The 21,786-nt window shown below is 40.2% G+C and overlaps 1 protein-coding gene across 1 annotated transcript in view; it reads left to right on the plus strand.

Moving 5' to 3' along the window:
• The first annotated feature begins 1,330 nt into the window (after positions 1-1,330).
• Positions 1,331-21,786, plus strand: part of LOC136495593 (1-aminocyclopropane-1-carboxylate oxidase homolog 1-like) — a 48,141-nt gene continuing 27,685 nt past the window's right edge. Inside the window, exons 1-3 of the mRNA XM_066491483.1 lie at positions 1,331-1,422; positions 9,586-9,676; positions 13,498-13,683. Coding sequence (XP_066347580.1) covers positions 1,331-1,422; positions 9,586-9,676; positions 13,498-13,683 — 369 coding nt within the window. The remainder of the gene's footprint in view (positions 1,423-9,585; positions 9,677-13,497; positions 13,684-21,786) is intronic.

A 21,786-nucleotide genomic window follows, 5' to 3' on the forward strand; every position in this document is an offset into this window, starting at 1 on the left:
GAAATAAAGGGAGGTCTATCGATGGTGCCTTGAAAGGACACAACCATGATAGCGAGACAACATCCCTAAGTCATTGAGATGAAGCTTTCATACAAGTACCAATGAGGTTCCTTCTTTGACCATAAAGACGGCTGGTGAATCACTGACAAACAAAGAAGAATAACACTCCGCCATGCTGCTAGAAGACAAAAACAATCAAGGAGGAACTTGAGTTTGCATCTCCAATGAACCCCAACACGTCAAGCAAGAATCAACAGAAATCAAGAAAGGTTGATGGAAGAAGAGCATGCAATTGTCCATATCCTCATCTCTAGGATCAGATGGTACAAAGAAAAGCTAAATACAAGAAGAGGTCTTGATAAATGGACCTAAAGCCATGAATCCCTCACTAATGTGTAAATCAGATAAGCCTTCTTCAGGAATACAACAATGAGAGGAGCAGAAGGTCCAAACAAAGTGCTGAGATCCATAAAAGAAAAGAAACAAGGATGGCATAATAAAAGGATGAGAAAGAAAGAGTGCGATATAGGAGACAAGATGCTTATTAATAGCTCAAGCAAGGAAAGCTCCAAGCAGGAAGAAAAGATTACCACAAGTCATCTAACCTTCATCATAGGGGGTCATCACGCTCCAATGATGAAGGTAACATCTTAAGGTAAGTGGTAATTATTTAAAAAGCTTTCCTTCGATCTTGCAATTTACACAAATGAAGAAACATGTTAGAGAACTTTGCATGATCCAACCTGATTAACTCAACATGCCTTGTTCCTTAAGTTTGTTCATAGCACCACTTTCTTGATCTCATAGTCTTAACTAAATGAGCTAAAATGTTGTATATCTTATCTTTGGAAGATGATAGTCATAATCATATAAAGTTTGATACATTATGAAAAGATGGACAATCCTTCCTTTGGTTAAGCAACTCCACTCTTTTTACGAATGTGTTCAAATGCCACTTTCATACTCATCCTTCTGATCTTATCACCCATGTTGTAAAAATGAATGCACATAATGTCAAACCTAACATGATTTGATGTGCATAAGGCTAGAGAAAATAAATAAAGTTTTAGTTCTGTTGGTGTTTTCCCACCAACAGAGCCTATGCACTTGATCTCTACCTTGTCTTTATGAGCAGAACACACTTTGAGCAAAGTGTGGGGGAATCGATCCCCCAAATTCCACATGTGAAAATTTTGAACCGGCAATAATGATGCACACAAGATGCCACCAACTTCTACTACTAATGATTGATTTCAAAATGTTGAACAAAGAGGAAAGATAAAGTCAAGAAGGATGAACCTATCAAACCAAAATCAAATTCAAAACCAATATGGGTTTGGCAGAAGATGGTGGTAGCACCATTGGAAGCGCTACTACTGGGGGTGCCACCATAAGAATTCGCATCCTCAAGAGGGAACTGAGGTACATGATCAATGAACTTTGCAAGGGGGAGTCCCGTTCGAAGGACTTAAAACACCAAACCCTCACCAAAAGCTAGCTTGGGGGAGATACATCCCCATGAATAAGCTAGCTTGGGGGAGATGCATCTCCAACTATCCAGGTAAGTATCCTTTCGCTTCATTTTATTTTAAGCATTTTTTACAATAAGATAAAATATTTTTTTTGTGAGTGATAGTTTTCTTCAATATGCTTAGTACCAATAAAATAAAATAAACATAGTTGGGAGCTTAAGACTTTCTCCTCAATAAACTTTTGATGGATATAATGAATAGTTGCTCTGTTATAATTCCTTTCAAGTGCCTAGTTTTTGGTCCAAAATTCTCCCGAGTACTAGATAGACTTGATTTGATATAAGAACTTACTTTGAACTTGATACTCGTGGGTTGCGAATGCTTGATCTAAGTCTAGGTGGTAGACGGATATGATATGAGATGGTCTGAGCTGCTATTTATCTAGTTCCAAACTGAAACTAAGTTTCGGAGTATTTTCTTTTGAAAAAAAATCAATCATGATGAGTTCCTATATGACAAACCTAAAATTCCTACCAAAGCCATATATATTTAGATTAGGAAAACCTTCCACTTATATGCTGCTTGTATATGTGTTGAGTTTTGTTAATGTTGACCCTTATGAGAAGTCTGTCAAGCTTTTAAAATCACAATCACGTACACTCCACCCACATATGCACTACTCCTACACTAGGGGTAAGCGCAAAAACATGCCTTCCATTTAGATCCACCCAAAAATGTTCTACTCTTACACTAGGGATAAGCACAAAAACATGCTTGTTAGGTTTCCACTCAAAATAAATGCTCCAAGTTCTTGTTGACATCTGTTGGTATTTCTTAACGCAAACAGAAAGAATGCGCAAGCGCATGAAATTACCGTTGTAGCCTTCACCCGAAAGTATTTAGGGTATCGTATTTTCCACAGGGAATGGTTATATTTCCTCTAGCTAATTCATCCAAGGATAACACAAGGGGTAGAGTTGGTAAGGGTAGAGAAGGATTCATATGGCTTAGGGTCTAAGGATAGATAAACTCTACTTATACTTGCTCATGTTGGCCACCGGATCACATCTGGTCTGCTAGGCGAGGCTGGCTTATAGATCTACGTTGAACCCCGAACATGGGGGATTAGAAGGGACAGACAGGGCTGTCACCACCTACCACCTACCCCTCAACCATGGGGCACGAGGCAAATAAAGGTAGCCTCTAGCCTACACACCATGTCTATGCTATCGACTACTACTCTAGCGTGCGTAGGGTTATCCATCTTTATTAGGGCCCTCTACTAGAGTATCCGCCATGGGGATGAATGACGATCATGCAAACAACTAAGAGTAAAGCTTTAACTAATCAAAGATTTTATAACCAAAAGAACCATGAACACTCACTTAGCGGGAGAGCCTGATGAAGTATAGCGTAGGTGTTCATTGAGGTACAAGAGGGGGAGACACCGACAAGTCCGGCGCTTTCCTGAACTCTCCCTCACATCTCTCCCTACAACTCTAGATAGCTAGCTAGGGCCTAAGCCCATGGAGTGAAGCTCTTATTCTCAAATGTGGTGTTGCTCTTGCTCCTTGTGTGTTGTTGTGTGTAGAATGGGAGCCTTCCCCCTCCTTTTATAGCATCCCAAGGGCGGTTTGCTCAGCTATTGTTAGGAGATCCCCACCACAACCGACCTTAGAGAGGTGGTAAGAAGCACCTGGTTAACATTAGGCCTGAGGCGAGCCTTAGGGGGGTGGGTGACCCTAGGGGTCGGTCGACCCATGGAGACACCGTCCTAGCCCAAGTTTTGTCTAGTGGGCTTCTAGCGATGTGTGGGCCATGCCTGTAAAGTTTCATGCCATTTGGAGATCATTTGGTTTGGGTTTGGGCCCTTTTTCTCCATATGCTTGGCCCTGATTTGGCCTGGCAGTAGGTCTTCCTCCCTTGGGCTCTTTTGCTTTGCGCACTATGGTGTCACACTTTGTTTCTTTTTGCATTTTGAATGTGTTTTCCATGTATTCCATAAATGCCCTCCTGCAAATGGTCAAACACCAAAACTTGTGGAGATTGTTAGTTCTAAAACCCTATTTCTACATTTAGTGCCTGTATGCTAGGATTTCATGCAAGTGTTGGCGGTTAAATATGTGAGTTAAGCACCACCAACAAACTCCCCCACACTTACCCCTTTGCTTGTCCTCGAGCAAAGCTTAGAGATAAAAGTGATCATGAGCATAACATCCTAAGATATATGGCATACATAAAAGTTATTCCGAAACATTCCTTACACAAGTGGGATATGTGGCTTTAGCTAACATATTTCCTTGGGTTGTTGAAAAGCAGAATAATTCTTGAAACAAAGTCCTCTTCCCAACTTCACATCTTAGCAACTTGGAGTTTTGGAAGTTTTTCTCAAGAAAAAGCATAGTTCACTTTATACTCCTCAAATGGCACTTCTCAAATCACTAAGTGGTGTATAAATTCTTACCAAGGCATAGCAATGTTTGGCCTTCTTTTGTTTCCTCCTATTTCTAAAAAAAGGTTTATCTAAAGCTTTAGGTACGTATAAATAGCATACTTGTATTGCATATGTTGTAAAGTCAAATCGAGGATCCAAGGAGAGAAGTGTCATATTCTTATATCAAGACGTGCATGTGTGTGGAAAAATGGTAAACTAAAACTATACTCCTTTTGTAGATATGATCTCTCTCTATAACCTATTATTTTGAAACATGGCTATCTTTCCTTTTTCTTCTCTTTTTTCAATACATGAGCCTTCATGTGCTCATCATTTTTTTCTTTTTGTACATTGGACCTTCATGTGTCCATATTTTTGTTTCTTTACTTGGACCTTCATGTGTCCATATATTTTTTATCATAAACTTTTTGCATAGCCCATGTCTCTTCTTCTAAACCACATATTTAGAGATAGATCATTATCTTTTTAGAACATGGAGTATTTGCCTAACAAATAGATTTTTGTCTACTCCTAGTGTAGGAGTAGCATGTGTATGTGGGTGTACATGATCTTGATCTTGGGAGCATGATAAATGTCTCAACAAGGGTCAACAAGACTTGACCAAACTCAACACAATAACAAGTAGCGTATGTAGAAGGCTTCCATCTTGCAAGATATCATATTTAGCTTTGGTAGGAATTGTTCACCAATTGAGGAGTATGTGATACTATGGTTTTGTAACATTTTTATCAAAACAAATTCTCCAAGTGCATCAAATGGAAATGGTAGGATTTCTAAGTTAGAACTATATCATACTCCACAACAACTTAGTCCGCACGATTGTCCTATTAGAATATTTTTTCCACAAGCATAAGTGAATGTATGTGGAACATACTTTATGCAGGCTTCTATCTTAGAGATATTATGAAAATGTTACTTTTGGAATTCTGAACGAAGTGTGGTTTATAAAGATGCATGGAGGTGGAGCGCCATTTGTTTTGCATTTTTAGTCTGTTCAATTTTAAATTTCAACATTTTTGGAGAGGTTGAGGGTAGCATTGCACAAACCACCATTGAAGAGAAGGAGTTGAGTCAGAGGTGGCTTGGCTAAACCAAGAGTTCAGCCAAGCCTCTCTTGAGCCATTTGTCCTGTCCTTCTGCATGTTGGTCTGGTCGATGTTTGTGCAATGTGTTGGTGGAAGATCTCGAATGTGTGTCATACTTGAGAGACCCCCCACACTTATTGTTGTACCTACTTTTATTTTAACAAAGAAAAACAAAAAAACAGACAAGGGCTCTACTAGCTAAAACACTAGGGAGCCTTAATTTTATTATTATTATGATTACTATATTTAGTTTTTAGCTTATGCATTTATTACTTTTTTTTATTTATTGGTTCACCAAACTTTTATCTTTTTGGAATAACTCAAACAAGGCATATGGCGAAGATGAAGTGTAAATTAGGCCTTGGTTTATCCCCATTCTAGATTACTTCCATTATTTATGAAAATAGTAACTCAAAGTTCATTAACCAAGATTAAACACCATGTCAAATTTTGATTAAAGGAGGTCATTTTAACCTAAGCACCATGTTTAATTTAAAAGGACCTATGGATATACCATGTGAATACATCCAAACTAGAGCATATGACATAAATGAGGGAAGCATATACTTGTATGAGTAAAATCATATGGAGACAAACATGGGTTAAAGGAGTTGGTAATTATATATATATAGCAAGATGGACCTAACATCATTTTTTTAAGCGGGATTATATTTGGTATGTATGGAATTCAAGATTCTCACCATCCTCCCCCGCACTTGGACTTTTGTGTAAAAGTCAAGTGTGCGGGATCAAGGTCTCCTTTTGGGTGTGTTTCATTACCAAAGATCATCAACATATGTAGTTGATGCAGCTCCTATGATTTTAGGCATTGTATGTCCCCTTTTCTTCTTGATCTTTAACCTAAAAGGGTTAGCAACCAAGAATACCCAAAGGTGCATTCTATCCTGACAACACATTCTTGCTTTTTATTGAAAAGAAAGTTTTTGTTGTTTTTTTATGATAATTATTATATATGTTTTTTCTCATGATAATCCAGGGTATCTCTAAGCAGTGCTTTGTGTATGGTCATAAGCTTGACCTTGGGAACTTTGTCTTGCAGCTATCTATGGTGGTTTAGTTCCCAACTTCACCACTAGACATTTAGCATTATCATTCAAGCTGCAAGGTTAATACCACAATGCATCCATGAGACTTGCAAATTTTGTGATAAACATATGCATCCACAACCATTCTTCTAAAGAGTTTGTAGACAAGGATTGAGAGATGGTTGTGGTCCTCGTAGAAGCGTGTGGCACCAAGCGTGATCAACTCTAGAGACTGCAAGAGTGAGCATGAAATGCGAGGGGTCTCGAAAGAAAAACCTTCATGCTTGCTAGTGGAATCATTCTTTTTGAGATCTAGAGTTGGTGCTCTAAGATTGTCCATGGCACAATAGTTTTCATTCTTAGCAAACATATCGTGCAAGGGAAATATTGAATCTCGACCATTATCGAGATCAATGTTTTGATAGCCAGAGGGACAAGGTTTTGGTTCGTGCAAAGGTGATAATGGACGATCCATTTCATAAGAAAACTCTGGGGAAACAAACAGGGATATGAATTTAATTTCCTCAAATGGGTCATTGTTGGGATGACGCTCCACCATTGGAAAATCTGAGTGAGTTGTGGAAGCAATTTTCCCAAACTTTTCATTAAGGCTCCCATGGGAAGACTTTTCTTTGAATAGTATTTTAGAAGGGCAGCCAATAAGAAGATCAAAATCGAGGATGGCATAGATGTTAAATTATATCTTCACTACCTTGCTTATATCACATGTGATGCCTCTTAAAATTATACCTAGGCTAGGGTTTACATGTGATCAATGTGTGAAATGCTTGTGGGACCTTAGGAGTACCTTGAACATGTTTAGAATGTCACATGGAACAACTTTGGTATTCATGACTTGAACCAATTTGGCCTCTAAGTCATGATTATAGTGTAAGCTACCATTTTCAAGTTGTATGTTTGACCTAAGTTGAACTTTACCCTAGGGTGCTTGCATGGCCATGCACCCTTAAGCGAAGTTGTAGTACTTGACTAGGGTGACAACTTTTATTTTTGGGTCAAGACCTAATTCGGTGCATAGCATGCTCTAAAACAGCTCACAAGTAGCAAAAAATTACTGTTCTAGCACTTCGAAAAATTTCTTAGTCTGGGATCGAATTACAGTTTCGAGTGCTGCACTTTGGGATGATATAACTTGCGAACCATTAGGATTTAGACCAAAGTCCTTTAAGCAAAATTATAGATGGTATGTAGCTCTACAACTTTTGTTAATGCTCCTCTCAACAAATTACCATGGATTTAGAGTTAGACGATCGCAAAGTAGCTTCATATGGCGCTATCATCGGCTCTGATGGCCTTGTCCACTCACACGTCAGTGGCCGGGCCAGTCAAGCTGGGGCATACACATAGGCGTTGCACCCCTACTTCTCACTCTACTCACCCGATCATTTCCTCTCCCTCACTCGCTCTCGCACCTACAAAGGCGACACTGAGCTCGCCATTGCCACCGCCAGCTTTGCCACCGCGTAGCACCGCTGTCACCGCACCATTTTCCAATCGATCATGCCAATAGCTCTGCCTTGTTCCATGCTTCAACCTCCACCCCTTTGCCAAGCACTTCGAGTCTAGGTAGGGGCGCATTTTGCAGTTTCCGACACTGGTGATCTCGTCGGAGCGCCGCCGACCTCCATGCTCGTCGTGGTCAATGCAAGCTCGAGCCTTTTCATTCTTTCTCTCTCTCATCTTGTCACCTCTGTAGGTCGTAGGAACTCATGCCGATGACCATTTAGATGCTACCACCCTAACGGCGCTAGAACATGGCCATACACCGTCGTGCCATCGCCGTCGTGCAGCCATGCACGTGAGCAGAGCTCACTGTCGCCTCACCGGAACCCTAACCCACCCTAGATAGCTTTGTTAGGATGCCATGAAGCCATAGAGCACCTCACTAGACCATGTGATGTCTAGAGAACATTGGCGTACTGCCATGTTACCTCCACCGTCCGCCATTGTCGCCGGCAAGACATCTCCGGTGAACCCTAGGTCGCGTCTTCACCACCAACCGACATGGCTTGATGAGGGGAACAAGTTGGCATCACCCTCATCGCCGGTGAACTTGCCACCGGCAAGATAGGGCTGGCCAGAGCACCTCCCCAGCCCCAGTGTCACTGACCAGTGGGTCCCAGCAGTCAGTGGCTGTAGTTTAGGTTTTCTTTTTCTTCTTTTCATGAAATGCTTGTGAACTTTGAAAATTCATAAGTAGAGTTGTTGATGTCCATTTTGGGTGAACCAAACTTTATTGGATTCATTATGAAGTGTACTATTTGATAAAAATATGAAACCTACAATTTGGGATGTTTTCTGGGAGAATTAAATGGAGCTAAATAAATGCTTGTAAATTGTTATCAATCTTGTAAAATGCATAACTTAAGCTAGGAAAGTGATAAAATTGTGATTCCAATTTTGCTAATCTTGTGTTGACTTGCTCTAGTTAGGAAAAATATTAGAGTAGGGTCTTTCTATTTATCTTTTAATAAATGGTGTTTTATGAGGAAATTCATAAGGATAAAAATAAGTAACATATTGCCATGCAATTTTTTGTACAGTGTTAATGGATCTTAGCGAAGCTAAGAAAAATATGAAATCTGTTGTTTAACACTTTTCACTAGACTAAACTATTTTTTCTAAAATAAGCCTATCCAACTTGTCATTTTTGTAGAGATGGCTATACTTCTCCAAATGGCATGAAATTTGTAAACTATACTTTTGGGGTCATATGTAGGCTACTGTAATTTTCTCAGAATTTATTGTGCACTTTTGATATATTTTCCTTATTTCACCTTAGTGTCCAAATAAATTAATAAAGGCATGTAAATAATTTATTTGGGCTTGACCATCATGTTTTCTAGAGTGTGTATGACGCTTATGAACTGTTGGTACCATTGGTTGTTTCCAAATTTGATTGCTTATATGCAATGAAATATTAAGTCCTCTATAATTTGATTTTAGTGACTGTTTGGACAGTTTCAGTTGTTAAGTAAATTGCATGGGCAAGGTGATGTTTGCTGTGAATCTTGTCAATAACAAAGTTGTAGATAACTTACTTATATTGCTTGTGTAAAAATTTCAGGGCAATAGTCCAAATAGTTTAGGAGTTATAGCTGTTAGAAGTTGGTCTCCCGAAATGCTTACTCTCTAGAATTTCTAGACAGATCTGGGAAATTGTCTTGTTTGACTAGGATAGAAGCTGAATATCCTTTTAGTGATCAAATGAAAGTTGTAGGCAATTTTATAAGCTTTCGAGAAAGTCTAAGATCATCGCATTTAGTTGAGTAGAACTCCAGTTATGATCTAAACTTTTAACTGCTATGTTGTGGTCCAGAAATGGATTTAGTATGGATTCTTGAATTTTCGAGAGAAGAGATATGCACATACTCAGTAAATAAGAATTCAACTTTGTTATCATCCTAATGATAGTCATCATTTAACCATGCACATTATCATGTCATGTCATCCATGACCCTTCTTATGCATTCATGATTCTCACTTTTTGCATGTGCATGCAATAGGTACGACGGAAGAAATCACCATGTTGGAGTACAAGGCCGATCCCCAGGAAGAGTATCAGGAAGTGCAGCAATAGGAGGACCCCAAGAGAAGGTGAGCCTAACGGTGAATAGTTTCCTGAGTGTCCAAATCATCAACCCTCAACCTTTGTGAAAGGCAAGCCCCATGCATTCTAAGCCTCCTATGTTTTCGAACTATCAACTTGAGTCATTTTATGTTGATGCATTAAGTACTAGGAGTGGATTGGAACCACTTGCTGCATATATATATATATATAGACAAGGAAGATATATGCATATATATATATTGAATCCTATGTAGGTCCAGGATCGAATATATGCTTAGCCATGCTTAGTCAATAGAAGTCAGGTGATTACCTATCACCTGCATGATATAGGCTGATAACTAATCATGGTTGGCTATATTTGCTAGCATGGAAATAACCAATTGTCAATGAATAAAGGAGACCAGGCAGGATCATGATAGAGAAGCAACAAGGCATGGAGGTCTTGGGTGCCTATGTATCCCTATCTGTATCGATTAAGGACCGATTCGCTGTACTTCCTCATGTCATGTTGAACACATGCCTAGCACTTAGCTGGCTGGATCTAATGATACGACCACGAAGCCAAGTAGCTCAATTCAGGCCAGGCCCCGATAAGTGGAAGTGCTCACACTAGAGGTAGTAAGGATGTGTGGAGGGCCAATGGCGTGAGTCCAAGGGCAGGTTCGAGTCTCGATCTTCCTGGCATATTGGTAGAATCTCTAAGGGTGCGGTGCTAATTGGACCCATGAGTTAGTCCTAAATTGTACCAAAGGTGACCTGAGGCTACCTTCATGGGGTTTGCCTCAGTTTGTGTTAGGAATAAATTCCCTAGCTAGGTAGGAATCAAGTTCGAATCGCCGTCTCTCTCAAATAGTGAGAACCTGACTGGGCAGCGGCAACGTAGAGTACCTTAATAGAAACCTGATGGTTATGATGATTGCCCAAATTATTATACCAGATATCATTACTAATGCTTGTTAGCTTAATCGAGTGATTGCTCTAGTATAGGTGCTAATCTAGAGATGCTTAATTGAATAGGTATCCAAATTGATGCTAGAGGTACTAAATCTCCAAGTTATGTTACTTAAGCTTTTATGCAAAATGTTGTCAAGCTAACTCCACCTTTAAAGCCTTGCATACTCCTTGGTGTCTTATTATCTTGGTTTATGACGGGTAAGTCTAACTGAGTACATTCTCGTACTCAGGGTTTATTCCCATTTGTTGTAGATGACGTGATGTACCATGGTTACTGCAAGCATTGCATAACTCCTGCAGTTGATGGAGAGTAAGACCAAGGGCATGGTCATTCTATATCATCTCATCTATGTGCTTTTGTTGGAGATGATCCTAAACTGGCTATGTATTTGAACTATCATGATGTTGTTTCAAAACTATGTTGCTTCTGCTACTTCTAAAGATGGGTTGTAATAATTTTGTGAAACTCCGATATATGAGAACTATTGTGAACATGTTGTAACATGTGACTTGTTGTGTCAAATCATGTATGATCTTGGTTTGTACGTTGGTTTGTTTGAGATCCTTCATGATTTCATCAGACTACCGGGTTTATATGGGTTCAAGTATGACAGTTTGATCGCTTCGGTGATTGCTATTGTACTTGTGCTCTTATAAGTTGGACGGTTCTGTTACAACTAGTATCAGAGCAAGGTTCAATATTAAACTTGTCATATGTGTATTTAAAACAAAGGTTTTATTTTATAAAAAAATAAAGTATGCCAGTGGTCATCTCCTTTATGCCTAGTTAAGGACTATTAGGTGGCTATTTAAGTACTAACATGGGATGGTTTTTACTTTTTTTGTCCATATAGTGTGCCATTATATGAATGTCATTCACTTGAGTGGTAATGTATGGATCGAATGCCTCTATGCCCAGGTAAGAAGGTAAGTTGATGAGTGGCTTGAATGCAAGATGTGAGCGTGCGGTCGGGGAGAGCTAGCTTTGATATGACTGTATATGCATGCTTCCATATGGGTATGGTGCATATTTAATTGTGGGTAATAAATTGTCATCGGGTAGCTTTGATACAAAAGTATATATATTGGGATATATATATATATATATATATATAAATATAATGGAAGTGTTTAGTTTACCGCTCTCATATATCCCGTTGTTCTTCAATATTCAACCAAGAGCCCAGATTACATTCTTGTACATTTAATTGTTGGGATGGGCTGAAATGGATCTTCTGTAGGTACACTAACAACGAAATGTGTAGCTCATTTAGTTATGATTATATTAAGAGAACGTATGTATGCCACCGCATATATCATTAAGGATTTAATTTTTCCTAAGTTTGTGAGGACGTATGGAACATGCATGCATCATGATAAATCATTCATTCGTATCATTACATTGTTCCTCCCCCTTATAAGTTTCAGATTATGTTATGTGACCCTTTTCTATGATTGTGTTGTCTCATAGGAGTTATACCATTTTGATACAAATGGCAACCCTAGGAGCCCCTGTTGCAAGCATCACCATTTTGGCACTATTTGGAACTCCCATCCTACTATGGAGGGTACTCACTCTGTCGGGTATGTTGAACCGCCTCGCTACTTTTGGAGTGAAGTGGTAACAGAGGGACAATAGTGGTATGACATACAGGTGACTGTCCCAGCTCATGTTGATCACCCACAGTGGCAAGGCTGGAGTGTGGAGTCAGATGGACAGACACCTTAGGAGGGTGCCCAAGTTGTAGCTTTCGAGGTCCTTAGTGAGATATGTTAGGAGTTTGGGGACGAGCTTGTCAATGGTCCTGTCAGGATCCTTTCCTCGAGTGGACCCATCGCAAACCGATTGGACCCAACCAGGCTGGTAATGCTTTGGTAAGAGACTAGGATGAAAGAGTAGGAAGTAGTAATGCTGCCACAAGTGCCATGTATGCTGTTATGAAGATGTTTTACTCTCGCTAGGATAGCTACATTAGGTGTATGCAAGAGTTCTAAAGAGCACAGGTCGCATAGCGCAGGATGCGAGGGTGTGTGCGCAGGCACCAAAGGGCAGTTAGAGCAGCTTAGAATGAGATAGGTAATTATATGATAGCTTTGGAAGCTCGTTAGGGGCAGTTTATCCGTGTTGTTGCAGAAAGGGATGTAGCCATAGCAGAGGTTTAGGGGATCCATGCTGGAGAGAGACGAAGGCTATTCATCTTGCTGATACTAGGGAGGTAGCTAGAATCTAGACTGTGTTTCAGGCTGTTAGGTAGGCAATGGAGTTTGATCATAGAGAGTAGGAACTCATACGCTAGGTTGAGGAGCTTCAGTTGGATGTTCATGATCTCAACAACATGATGAACCCAATTCTTCCTCTAGCTCCAGTGGTGGAAGAAGATCCCAATGTGTTGATTGCTGAGGATGATGGCATGGAAGAGGACGCTAAGGACAGGGCCTGAAGATGAGGAGATTGAGCCTTTTGAGGACGAACCATGGTAATGGTGTGTCCGACATCATCAGTGGTCACCCCAAGGAGTAGCTTAGCTTTAGTATCTAGCTAGATGCATTAGCTCTCTATCTTTGATCATTTATGTAATGAACTCATAATTTAGTTCGATCTCATGATGTACCCCTTGATGTACTCTTAAAACCTTGCATGTAATCCATGTTGTGGTTGCACTTTTAATGAATGCCCATTGTGTTGGCAAGCATTTTGGCATATACAGAATGCATTGCAAATGGCGTTAAGTAATATAATTGGTGATGTTATGGTTGTGGAAATGAATTATTGTGCCTTTGTTTTATTGTATGAATTTAAATTCTCTCTAGTAAATTTAGTTTGGCATAATTATACAATTCTTCTACAATTTTCTGACATTATCAATAATTGCTTATTGTTGCAATTCTGCAGATGCCTTACACCTGTTCTAGAGCCAGTGGGAACAATGGGAAGGATGGTGCTAGGGGTAGTGGGTTGCATGGTGATGACAATGAAAATCTACCACCACCGCCCCCACCCACTTCAGTAGAGATGATGGCTATGCTTGCTGAAGTGCAACGTGCTATGGGCAAGGCTATGTGCACCATGGCACAGCAAGTTGCCCTAGGGCAGACATCAGTGCCAGGGTGCAGAACCAAACCAATATAGTGATTTCCTAGATACCAAGCCACCTATTTTCAAGGAGGTTGAAGAGCCACTCCAAGCAGAGGAATGGCTGAACACGCTTGAACAAAAGTTTGTTTGCCAAGGCTGACTGAGCAAATGAAAACTATGTGTGCATCCCACCAGTTGTAGGGGTTGTTAGGCATTTGGTGGAGTTATCACCGAGCCACCCCACCTAAGAATGCTCACATTACCTGAAACTACTTTAAAGCTGCTTTCCGGGGACACTATATTCCTCCAGGTCTTATAAGTATCAAGCATACCGAGTTCATGAATCTAACCTAGGGTACCAAGAGCTTGACTAAATATCTACATGCTTTCAACAACCTATCAAGATATGCCATGGAATTTGTTGATACTGATGCGAAGAAAATTGCTAGTTTCTAGTGGGGGCTTGGCCCCAAGCTGGTGAAGACTCTTGCTAATAACAATCCTGCCACTTTCAATGAATTTGTCAGTGATGCCTTAACTCAAGACAATCAAAACAACATCTATGCTGCATCCAAGAATCGGAAGAGAGCCTTTGAAGTAGGCGCTTCTTAGTCAAAAGCTCCAGTTACTACGAGACCTCAGTTTCACCCACCTGCTCCCAAGTTTAGGCCACCTCAAAAAAGGTGCAAACCGTTCAGAACCACAAGGTGTATCACAAGGCCTTTTTAGTTGCTCTACCAAAGGGTAGCACAGGATAGGGAAGTTCTAGTGTTCCACCCAGCAGTATGACAGTGTTGGAACTGCACCAAGCCCGACCATTGGGCAAGAAATTGCCCCTATTCCAAGAAGAACAACCAGAAGCAGGGTAATTCCAATGTGCGTTAGGGACATGTGCACTATACCACTATTGATGAAATTCCTAGCCAAAGAAAGTTGTTACTGCAGGTATGTTTCTTGTGAACCAACATCCCATAGTTGTTTTGTTTGATTCTAGGGCATCATATTCATTTATGAGTCAAACATTTGTCTCCAAGCATAATTAGAGGATAGTTACTGTAGATAAGGGTAGTTATTGCATAAGTGCAAGCTAGAAATCAAATCTCTACCAACCAAATAGTTAGAGATGTGCGCATCTCAATAAGCAACCAGGAGTATACCACAGATCTTGTAGTATTGCCTAGGTTAGGGGATAGATGTAATCCTAGGAATGAAATAGATGAGTGGCCATGGAGTTCTTATTGATACTTCCACTCGGGTGATTATGTTAAGGGAACCAGACAGTAAGGATGCATTCTTACTACCACTTCCTAGAGATTTTGACCTCCAAAATGTAGTTAATGCTATCCAACCTGTGACTATTGCTGACATTCTGGTAGTGTGTGAATTTTCGGACATGTTTCTAGATGAGTTGCCTAGGTTACCGCCTAACAGAGATGTAGAGTTCCTAGATTGAATTATTACTAGGCATGGCACCTATCTCGCGAAGGCCTTATAGGATGCCACCTAATGAATTAGCTGAGCTCAAAGTGCAATTGCAGGGAGCTTCTTGAAAAAGGTCTCATTCAACCTAGCTCATTATCGTGGGGTTGTCCTGCCATATTCATGAAAAAGAAGGATAAATCTTTGTGGATGTGTGTGGACTACCAACCCCTTAATGCGGTAATGATCAAGAACAAGTATCCATTGCCTCGAATTGATATCTTGTTTGATCAGCTATCAAAGGCTAAAGTGTTCTCCAAGATCGATTTGAGATTGGGGTACCACCTAGATTAAGATCATGCCGGAAGACATACCTAAGACGGCCTTCTCCACTAGGTATGGTCTATATGAGTATCTTGTCATGTCTTTTGGGCTGACCAATGCTCCTGCCTATTTCATGTATCTCATGAATTCAGGTGTTCATGCCTGAACTTGATAAATTCATGGCGGTGTTTATTGATGACATCTTAATCTATTCTAAGAATACGGAAGATCATGAAGAACACCTAAGAGTTGTCTTAACAAGGTTACGAGAACATAAGTTGTATGCTAAGTTTAGCAAATGTGAATTTTGGTTAAAGAAAGTACCTTTCCTTAGTCATGTGTTATCTGAAGATGGAATTTTAGTAGATCCAGGAAAAGTGCAAGAAGTTATGGATTGGAAGGCCCCGACTTCAGTTCATGAGGTTCGGAGTTTCCTTGGATTAGCAGGTTATTACCGTCATTTTATTCCATACTTCTCTAAGATAGTCAAGCCCATGACCAGATTGCTTTAGAAAGATGAGAAATTTGTGTGGACTCTGGAGTGTGAAGTTGCTTTTCACACTTTACAGACCTTGTTGACTACCGCTCTAGTTTTAGCATAGCCCGACATAGAAAAACTAATTGATGTGTTTTGTGATGCCGTCTGGTACTAGGTTGAGGTGTGTGCTCATGCAAGAAGGCCGAGTCATTGCCTATGCCTCGCAGTCAACTGAGGAAACATGAGGTTAATTACCTAACTCATGATTTAGAGATAGCCGCGGTTGTTCATGCTTTGAAGATTTGGAGGCACTATTTGCTTGGCAATGTGTGTCACATTTACACTGATCACAAGAGCCTCAAGTACATCTTCACGCAACCTGAGTTGAACATGAGACAAAGAAGGTGGTTGGAGCTAATCAAGGATTACAACCTAGAGGTGCATTATCATCTGGTCAATGCAAATGTTGTTGTAGATGCTTTGAGCCAGAAGTATCATAGCAAACCATTGCTGGAAGATGGCTTTAACCTACTGTATCGTGTAGTTTTACATAATCTCACTATCAGTTGCTCTCTTGAAGCGAAGGTCATGGAACTCCAAAAGACCAACATGGTTATCTTTCATATCAAGAGATAGATGGAAGAAGAAGAGACTAAACATTTTAGATTAGATGAGAGAGGTGTACTTTGGTTTAAGGATAGACTTGTTGTACCTAAAGATAGAAAACTTAGAAACCAAATCTTAGATGAAGCACACTCTTCTAAATTGTCCATCCATCCTGGTAGTAGCAAGATGTATCTGGATTTGAAGACCCGGTTTTGGTGGACAAAGATGAAGAAAGAGATTGCAGCATATGTGGCTAGATGTGATACATGCTGCCGAGTCAAAGCCATTCATTTGAAACCCATAGGGCTACTCCAACCCCTACCAGTTCTAGGTTGGAAATGGGAAGAAATCAGCATGGATTTCATTATTGGTCTTCCAACCACCCAGAAGGGTAACGATTCCATCTAGGTAATTGTGGACCATCTAATGAAGTCTACACATTTCATTCTAGTTCAGATAGTTTACCGCCCACATCAATATGCAGAGTTGTATATCACCCACATAGTGCTGATTGCATGGGATACCTAGAACCATTGTGTCTCATAGAGGTCCATAGTTTGTAAATGGTTTTTGGGAACATTTGCATAATTAGTTGGGTACCAAACTGATCCAAAGTTCTGCTTATCACCCTCAAACTATTGGGCAAACAGAGCGAGTAAATCATATTCTTGAAGACATGTTAAGGGCCTATGTAATATCTTCAAAGGGTTCATGGGAGAAATGGCTACCTTTGGCTAAGTTCTCCTATAACAATAGTTATCAAGAAAGCATCAAGATGGCCCCATTTGAGGCTTTATATGGACACAAGTGTAGAACTCTTTTGAATTGGGTTGAGTCAGGCGAAAGAAGGTATTATGGTATTGACTTTGTCAAAGAAGCCGAAGAGCAAGTTTGGATTATTCAGCAACATATAGAAGTTGCTCAATCAAGACAGAAGAGTTATGCGGACAAGAGAAGGAGTCCTCTTGTATTTGAAGTTGGTGATTACATGTACTTGAAAGTATCATCAATGAAAAAGGTACAGCAATTTGGTGTGAAGCGAAAGCTGGTGCCCTGGTATGTGGGCCCAAACAAAATTATTGAGCAATGTGGACCAGTAGCTTATAAACTCCAACTATTGCTAGATATGAGTGCCATCTTCAATGTTTTCCATGTCTCTCAATTGAAGAAATGTCTTCGTGTACCCAAAGAAGCCATTGAACCCACTAGTGTCAAGATCCAGTCGATTTGACGTATGAAGAAAAAACTATCCAGGTGATAGAAGAAATGGAGAGAGTGACTAGAAGTAAGGTGGTTAGGTTCTATAAAGTGGTGTGAAACAACCATAGTGAGCAAGATGCAATGTGGGAATAGGACAATTTTCTGCACGACGCCTACCCCACTTTCTACGAGAATTGGTAGGGTTTACATGTGATGCCTCTTAAAATTATACCTAGGCTAGGGTTTACATGTGATCAATGTGTGAAATGTGTGTGGAACCTTAGGAGTACCTTGAACATGTTTAGAATGTCACATGGAACAACTTTGGTATTCATGACTTGAACCAATTTGGCCTCTAAGTCATGATTATAGTGTAAGCTACCATTTTCAAATTGTAAGTTTGACCTAAGTTGAACTTTATGCTAGATTGCTTACATGGTTGTCCACCCTTAAGCGAAGTTGTAGTACTTGACTAGGGTGACAACTTTTATTTTTGGGTCAAGGCCTAATTTGGTGCATAGCATGCTCTAAAATAGCTCACAAGTAGCAAAAGAATTATTGTTCAAGCACTTTGAAAAATTTCTCAGTTTGGGATCGAATTACAGTTTCAAGTGCTGCACTTTGGGATGATATAACTTGCGAACCATTAGGATTTAGGCCAAAGTCCTTTAAGCAAAATTGTAGATGGTATGTAGATCTACAACTTTTGTTAATGCTCCTCTCAACAAATCACCACAGATTTGGAGTTAGACGATCGCAAAGTAGCTTCGTCAGGCGCTGTCATCGGCTCTGATGGCCGTGTCCACATGTGTGTCAATGGCACGGCCTGGTCAGGCTGAAGTGTACACATAGGTGCCACGCCCCTACTTCTCACTCCAATCACCCGCTCATTTCCTCTCCCTCAGTCGCTCTCGCACCCGCAAAGGCAACGCCGAGCTCGCCATTACCGTCGCCAGCTTTGCCACCACGTAGCGCCGCCGTCGCCACACCATTTTCTAATCGATCGTGCCAACACTCCACCTTGTTCCACTCTTCAACCTCCACCCCTTTGCTAAGAACTTCGAGTCTAGGTAGGGGCGCATTTTGCCATTTCTACCACCGGTGATATCACCGGAGCGCCGTCGAGCTCCTTGCTCATCGTGGCCAACGCAAGCTCGAGCCTTTTCATTCTTTATCTCTCTTGTCTTGTCACCTCTGTAGGTCGTAGGAACTCACACTAGTGACCATTTAGATGCTACTACCCTAATGGTGCCAGAACATGGCTATGCACCGTCGTGCCATCACCGCCACATGGCCATGCACGTGAGCATAGCTCACTTGCTGCCTCACCAGAACCCTAACCCACCCTAGATAGCTTTGTTAGGATGCCACAAAGCCGTAGAGCACCTCATTGGAGCATGTGATGGCTAGAGAACGCCGCCGTACCACCGTGCTACCTTCGCCATCCGCCATTATCGTCGGTGAGCCATCTTTGGTGAACCCTAGGTCACGTCTTCACCACCAACCTGACGTGGCTTGATGAGAGGAACATGTTGGTATCACCCTCGTCACTGGTGAACTCACCACCGGTGAGATAGAGCTGGCTAGAGCGCCTCCCCTACCCTAGTGTCACTGACCAACGGGTCCCAACTGTTAGCGGCTATAGTTTAGGTTTTCTTTTTATTCTTTTCATGAAATGCTTGTGAATTTGAAAATTCATAAGTAGAGTTATAGATGTCCATTTTGGGTGAACCAAATTTTGTTGGATTGATCATGAAGTGTACTATTTGATAAAAATATGAAACCTACTATTTGGGATGTTTTTCTAGAAGAATTAAATGGAGCTAAATAAGTGCTTTTAAATTGTTTTCAATCTTGTAAAATGCATAACTTGAGCTAGGAAAGTGATAAAATTGTGATTCTAATTTTGCTAATCTTGTGTTGACTTGATCTATTTAGTAAAAATATTAGAGTAGGGTCTTTCTATTTATCTTTTAATAAATGGTGTTTTATGAGGAAATTCATAAGGATAAAAATAAGTAACATATTGTCATGCAAATTTTTGTACAGTTTTAATGGGCTTTAGCAGAGCTAAGAAAAATATGAAATCTGTTGTTTAACACTTTTCACTAGACTAAACTATTTTTGCTAAAATAAGCCTATGCAACTTGTCATTTTTGTAAAGATGGCTATACTTACCCAAACGGCATGAAATTTGTACAGTAGACTTTTGGGGTCATATGTAGGCTACTGTAATTTTCTCAGAATTTATTGTGCACTTTTGATATATTTTCCTTATTTTACCTTAGTGTCCAAATAAATTAATAAAGGCATGTAAATAATTTATTTGGGCTTGACCATCATATTTTCTAGAGTGTGTATGATTCCTATGAACTGTTGGTACCATTGGTTGTGCCCAAATTTGATTGCTTATATGCAGTGAAATATTAAGTCCTCTATAATTCGATTTTAGTGACTGTTTGGACAGTTTTGGTTGTTAAGTAAATTGCATGGGCAAGGTGATGTTTGCTGTGAATCTTGTCAGTAACAAAGTTGTAGATAACTTACTTATATTGCTTGTGTAAAAATTTCAGGGCAATAGTCCAAATAGTTTAGGAGTTATAGCTGTTAGAAGTTGGTCTCCCAAAATGCTTACTCTCTAGAATTTCTAGACAGATCTAGGAAATTGTCTTGTTTGACTAGGATAGAAGCTGAATAACCTTTTGATGATCAAATGAAAGTTGTAGGCAATTTTATAAGCTTTTGAGAAAGTCCAAGATCATCACATTTATTTGAGAAGAACTCCAGTTATGATCTAAACTTTTAGCTGCTATGTTGTGGTCTAGAAATGGATTTAGTATGGATTCTTGAATTTTCGAGAGAAGAGATATGCACATACTCTGTAAATAAGAATTCAACTTTGTTATCATACTAATGATAGTCGTCATTTAACCATGCAAATTATCATGTCATGTCATCCATGACCCTTCTTATGCATTCATGATTCTCACTTTTTGCATGTGCATGCAATAGGTGCGACTGGAAGAAATCATTGTGTTGGAGTTCGAGGCCGATCCCTAGGAAGAGTATCAGGGAGTGCAGCAATAGTAGGCCCCAGGAGAAGGTGAGCCTAATGGTGAATAGTTGCCTGAGTGTCTAGATAATCAGCCCTAAACCTTTGTGAAAGGCAAGCCCCAGAGCATTCTAAGCCTCCTATGTTTTCGAACTATCAACTTGAGTCCTTTTATGTTGATGCATTAAGTACTAGGAGTTGATTGGAACCACTTGCTGCATATATCTTCCTTGTCTATATATATATATATATATATATATATATATATATATATCTTGAATCCTATGTATGTCTAGGATCGAATATATGCTTAGCCATGCTTAGTTAGTAGAAGTCGGGTGATTACCTGTCATCTGCATGATATAGGCAGATAACTAATCACAGTTGGCAATATTTGCTAGCGTGGAAATAACCACGTGTCAATGAATAAAGGAGACCAGGTGGGATCATGATAGATAAGCAACAAGGCATGGAGGTCTTAGGTGCCTATATATCCCCGTATGTGTTGATTAAGGATTGAATCGCTGTATGTCATCATGTCATGTTGAACGCATGCCTTGCACTTAGCTGGCCAGATCTGATGATATGACCTTGAAGCCGAGTAGCTCAATTTAGGCTGGGCCCCGATAAGTGGAAGTGTGCACACTGGAGGTAGTAAGATGTGTAGAGAGCCAATGGCATGAGTCCAAGGGCAGATTTGAGTCCCAATCTTCCTGGCAGATTAGTAGAATCTCTGAGGGTACAACGCTGATTGTAAGGTGACCTGAGGCTACCTTCCTAGCGAGTTAGTCCTAAATTGTACCAAAGGTGACCTGAGGCTACCTTCGTGGGGCATGCCTCGGTTTGTGTTAGGAATAAATTCCCTAGCTCGGAAGGAATCATTTCGAATCATCGTCTCTCCCGGATAGTGAGAGCTTGACTAAGCAGCGGCAACGTAGAGTAACTTAATAGAAACATGATGGTTATGATGATTGCTCAAATTATTATACCGTATATGGTTACTAATTCTTGTTAGCTTCATCAAGTG

Source organism: Miscanthus floridulus, chromosome 12 (assembly GCF_019320115.1).
Source record: "Miscanthus floridulus cultivar M001 chromosome 12, ASM1932011v1, whole genome shotgun sequence".
NCBI classification, from domain to species: domain Eukaryota; kingdom Viridiplantae; phylum Streptophyta; class Magnoliopsida; order Poales; family Poaceae; genus Miscanthus; species Miscanthus floridulus.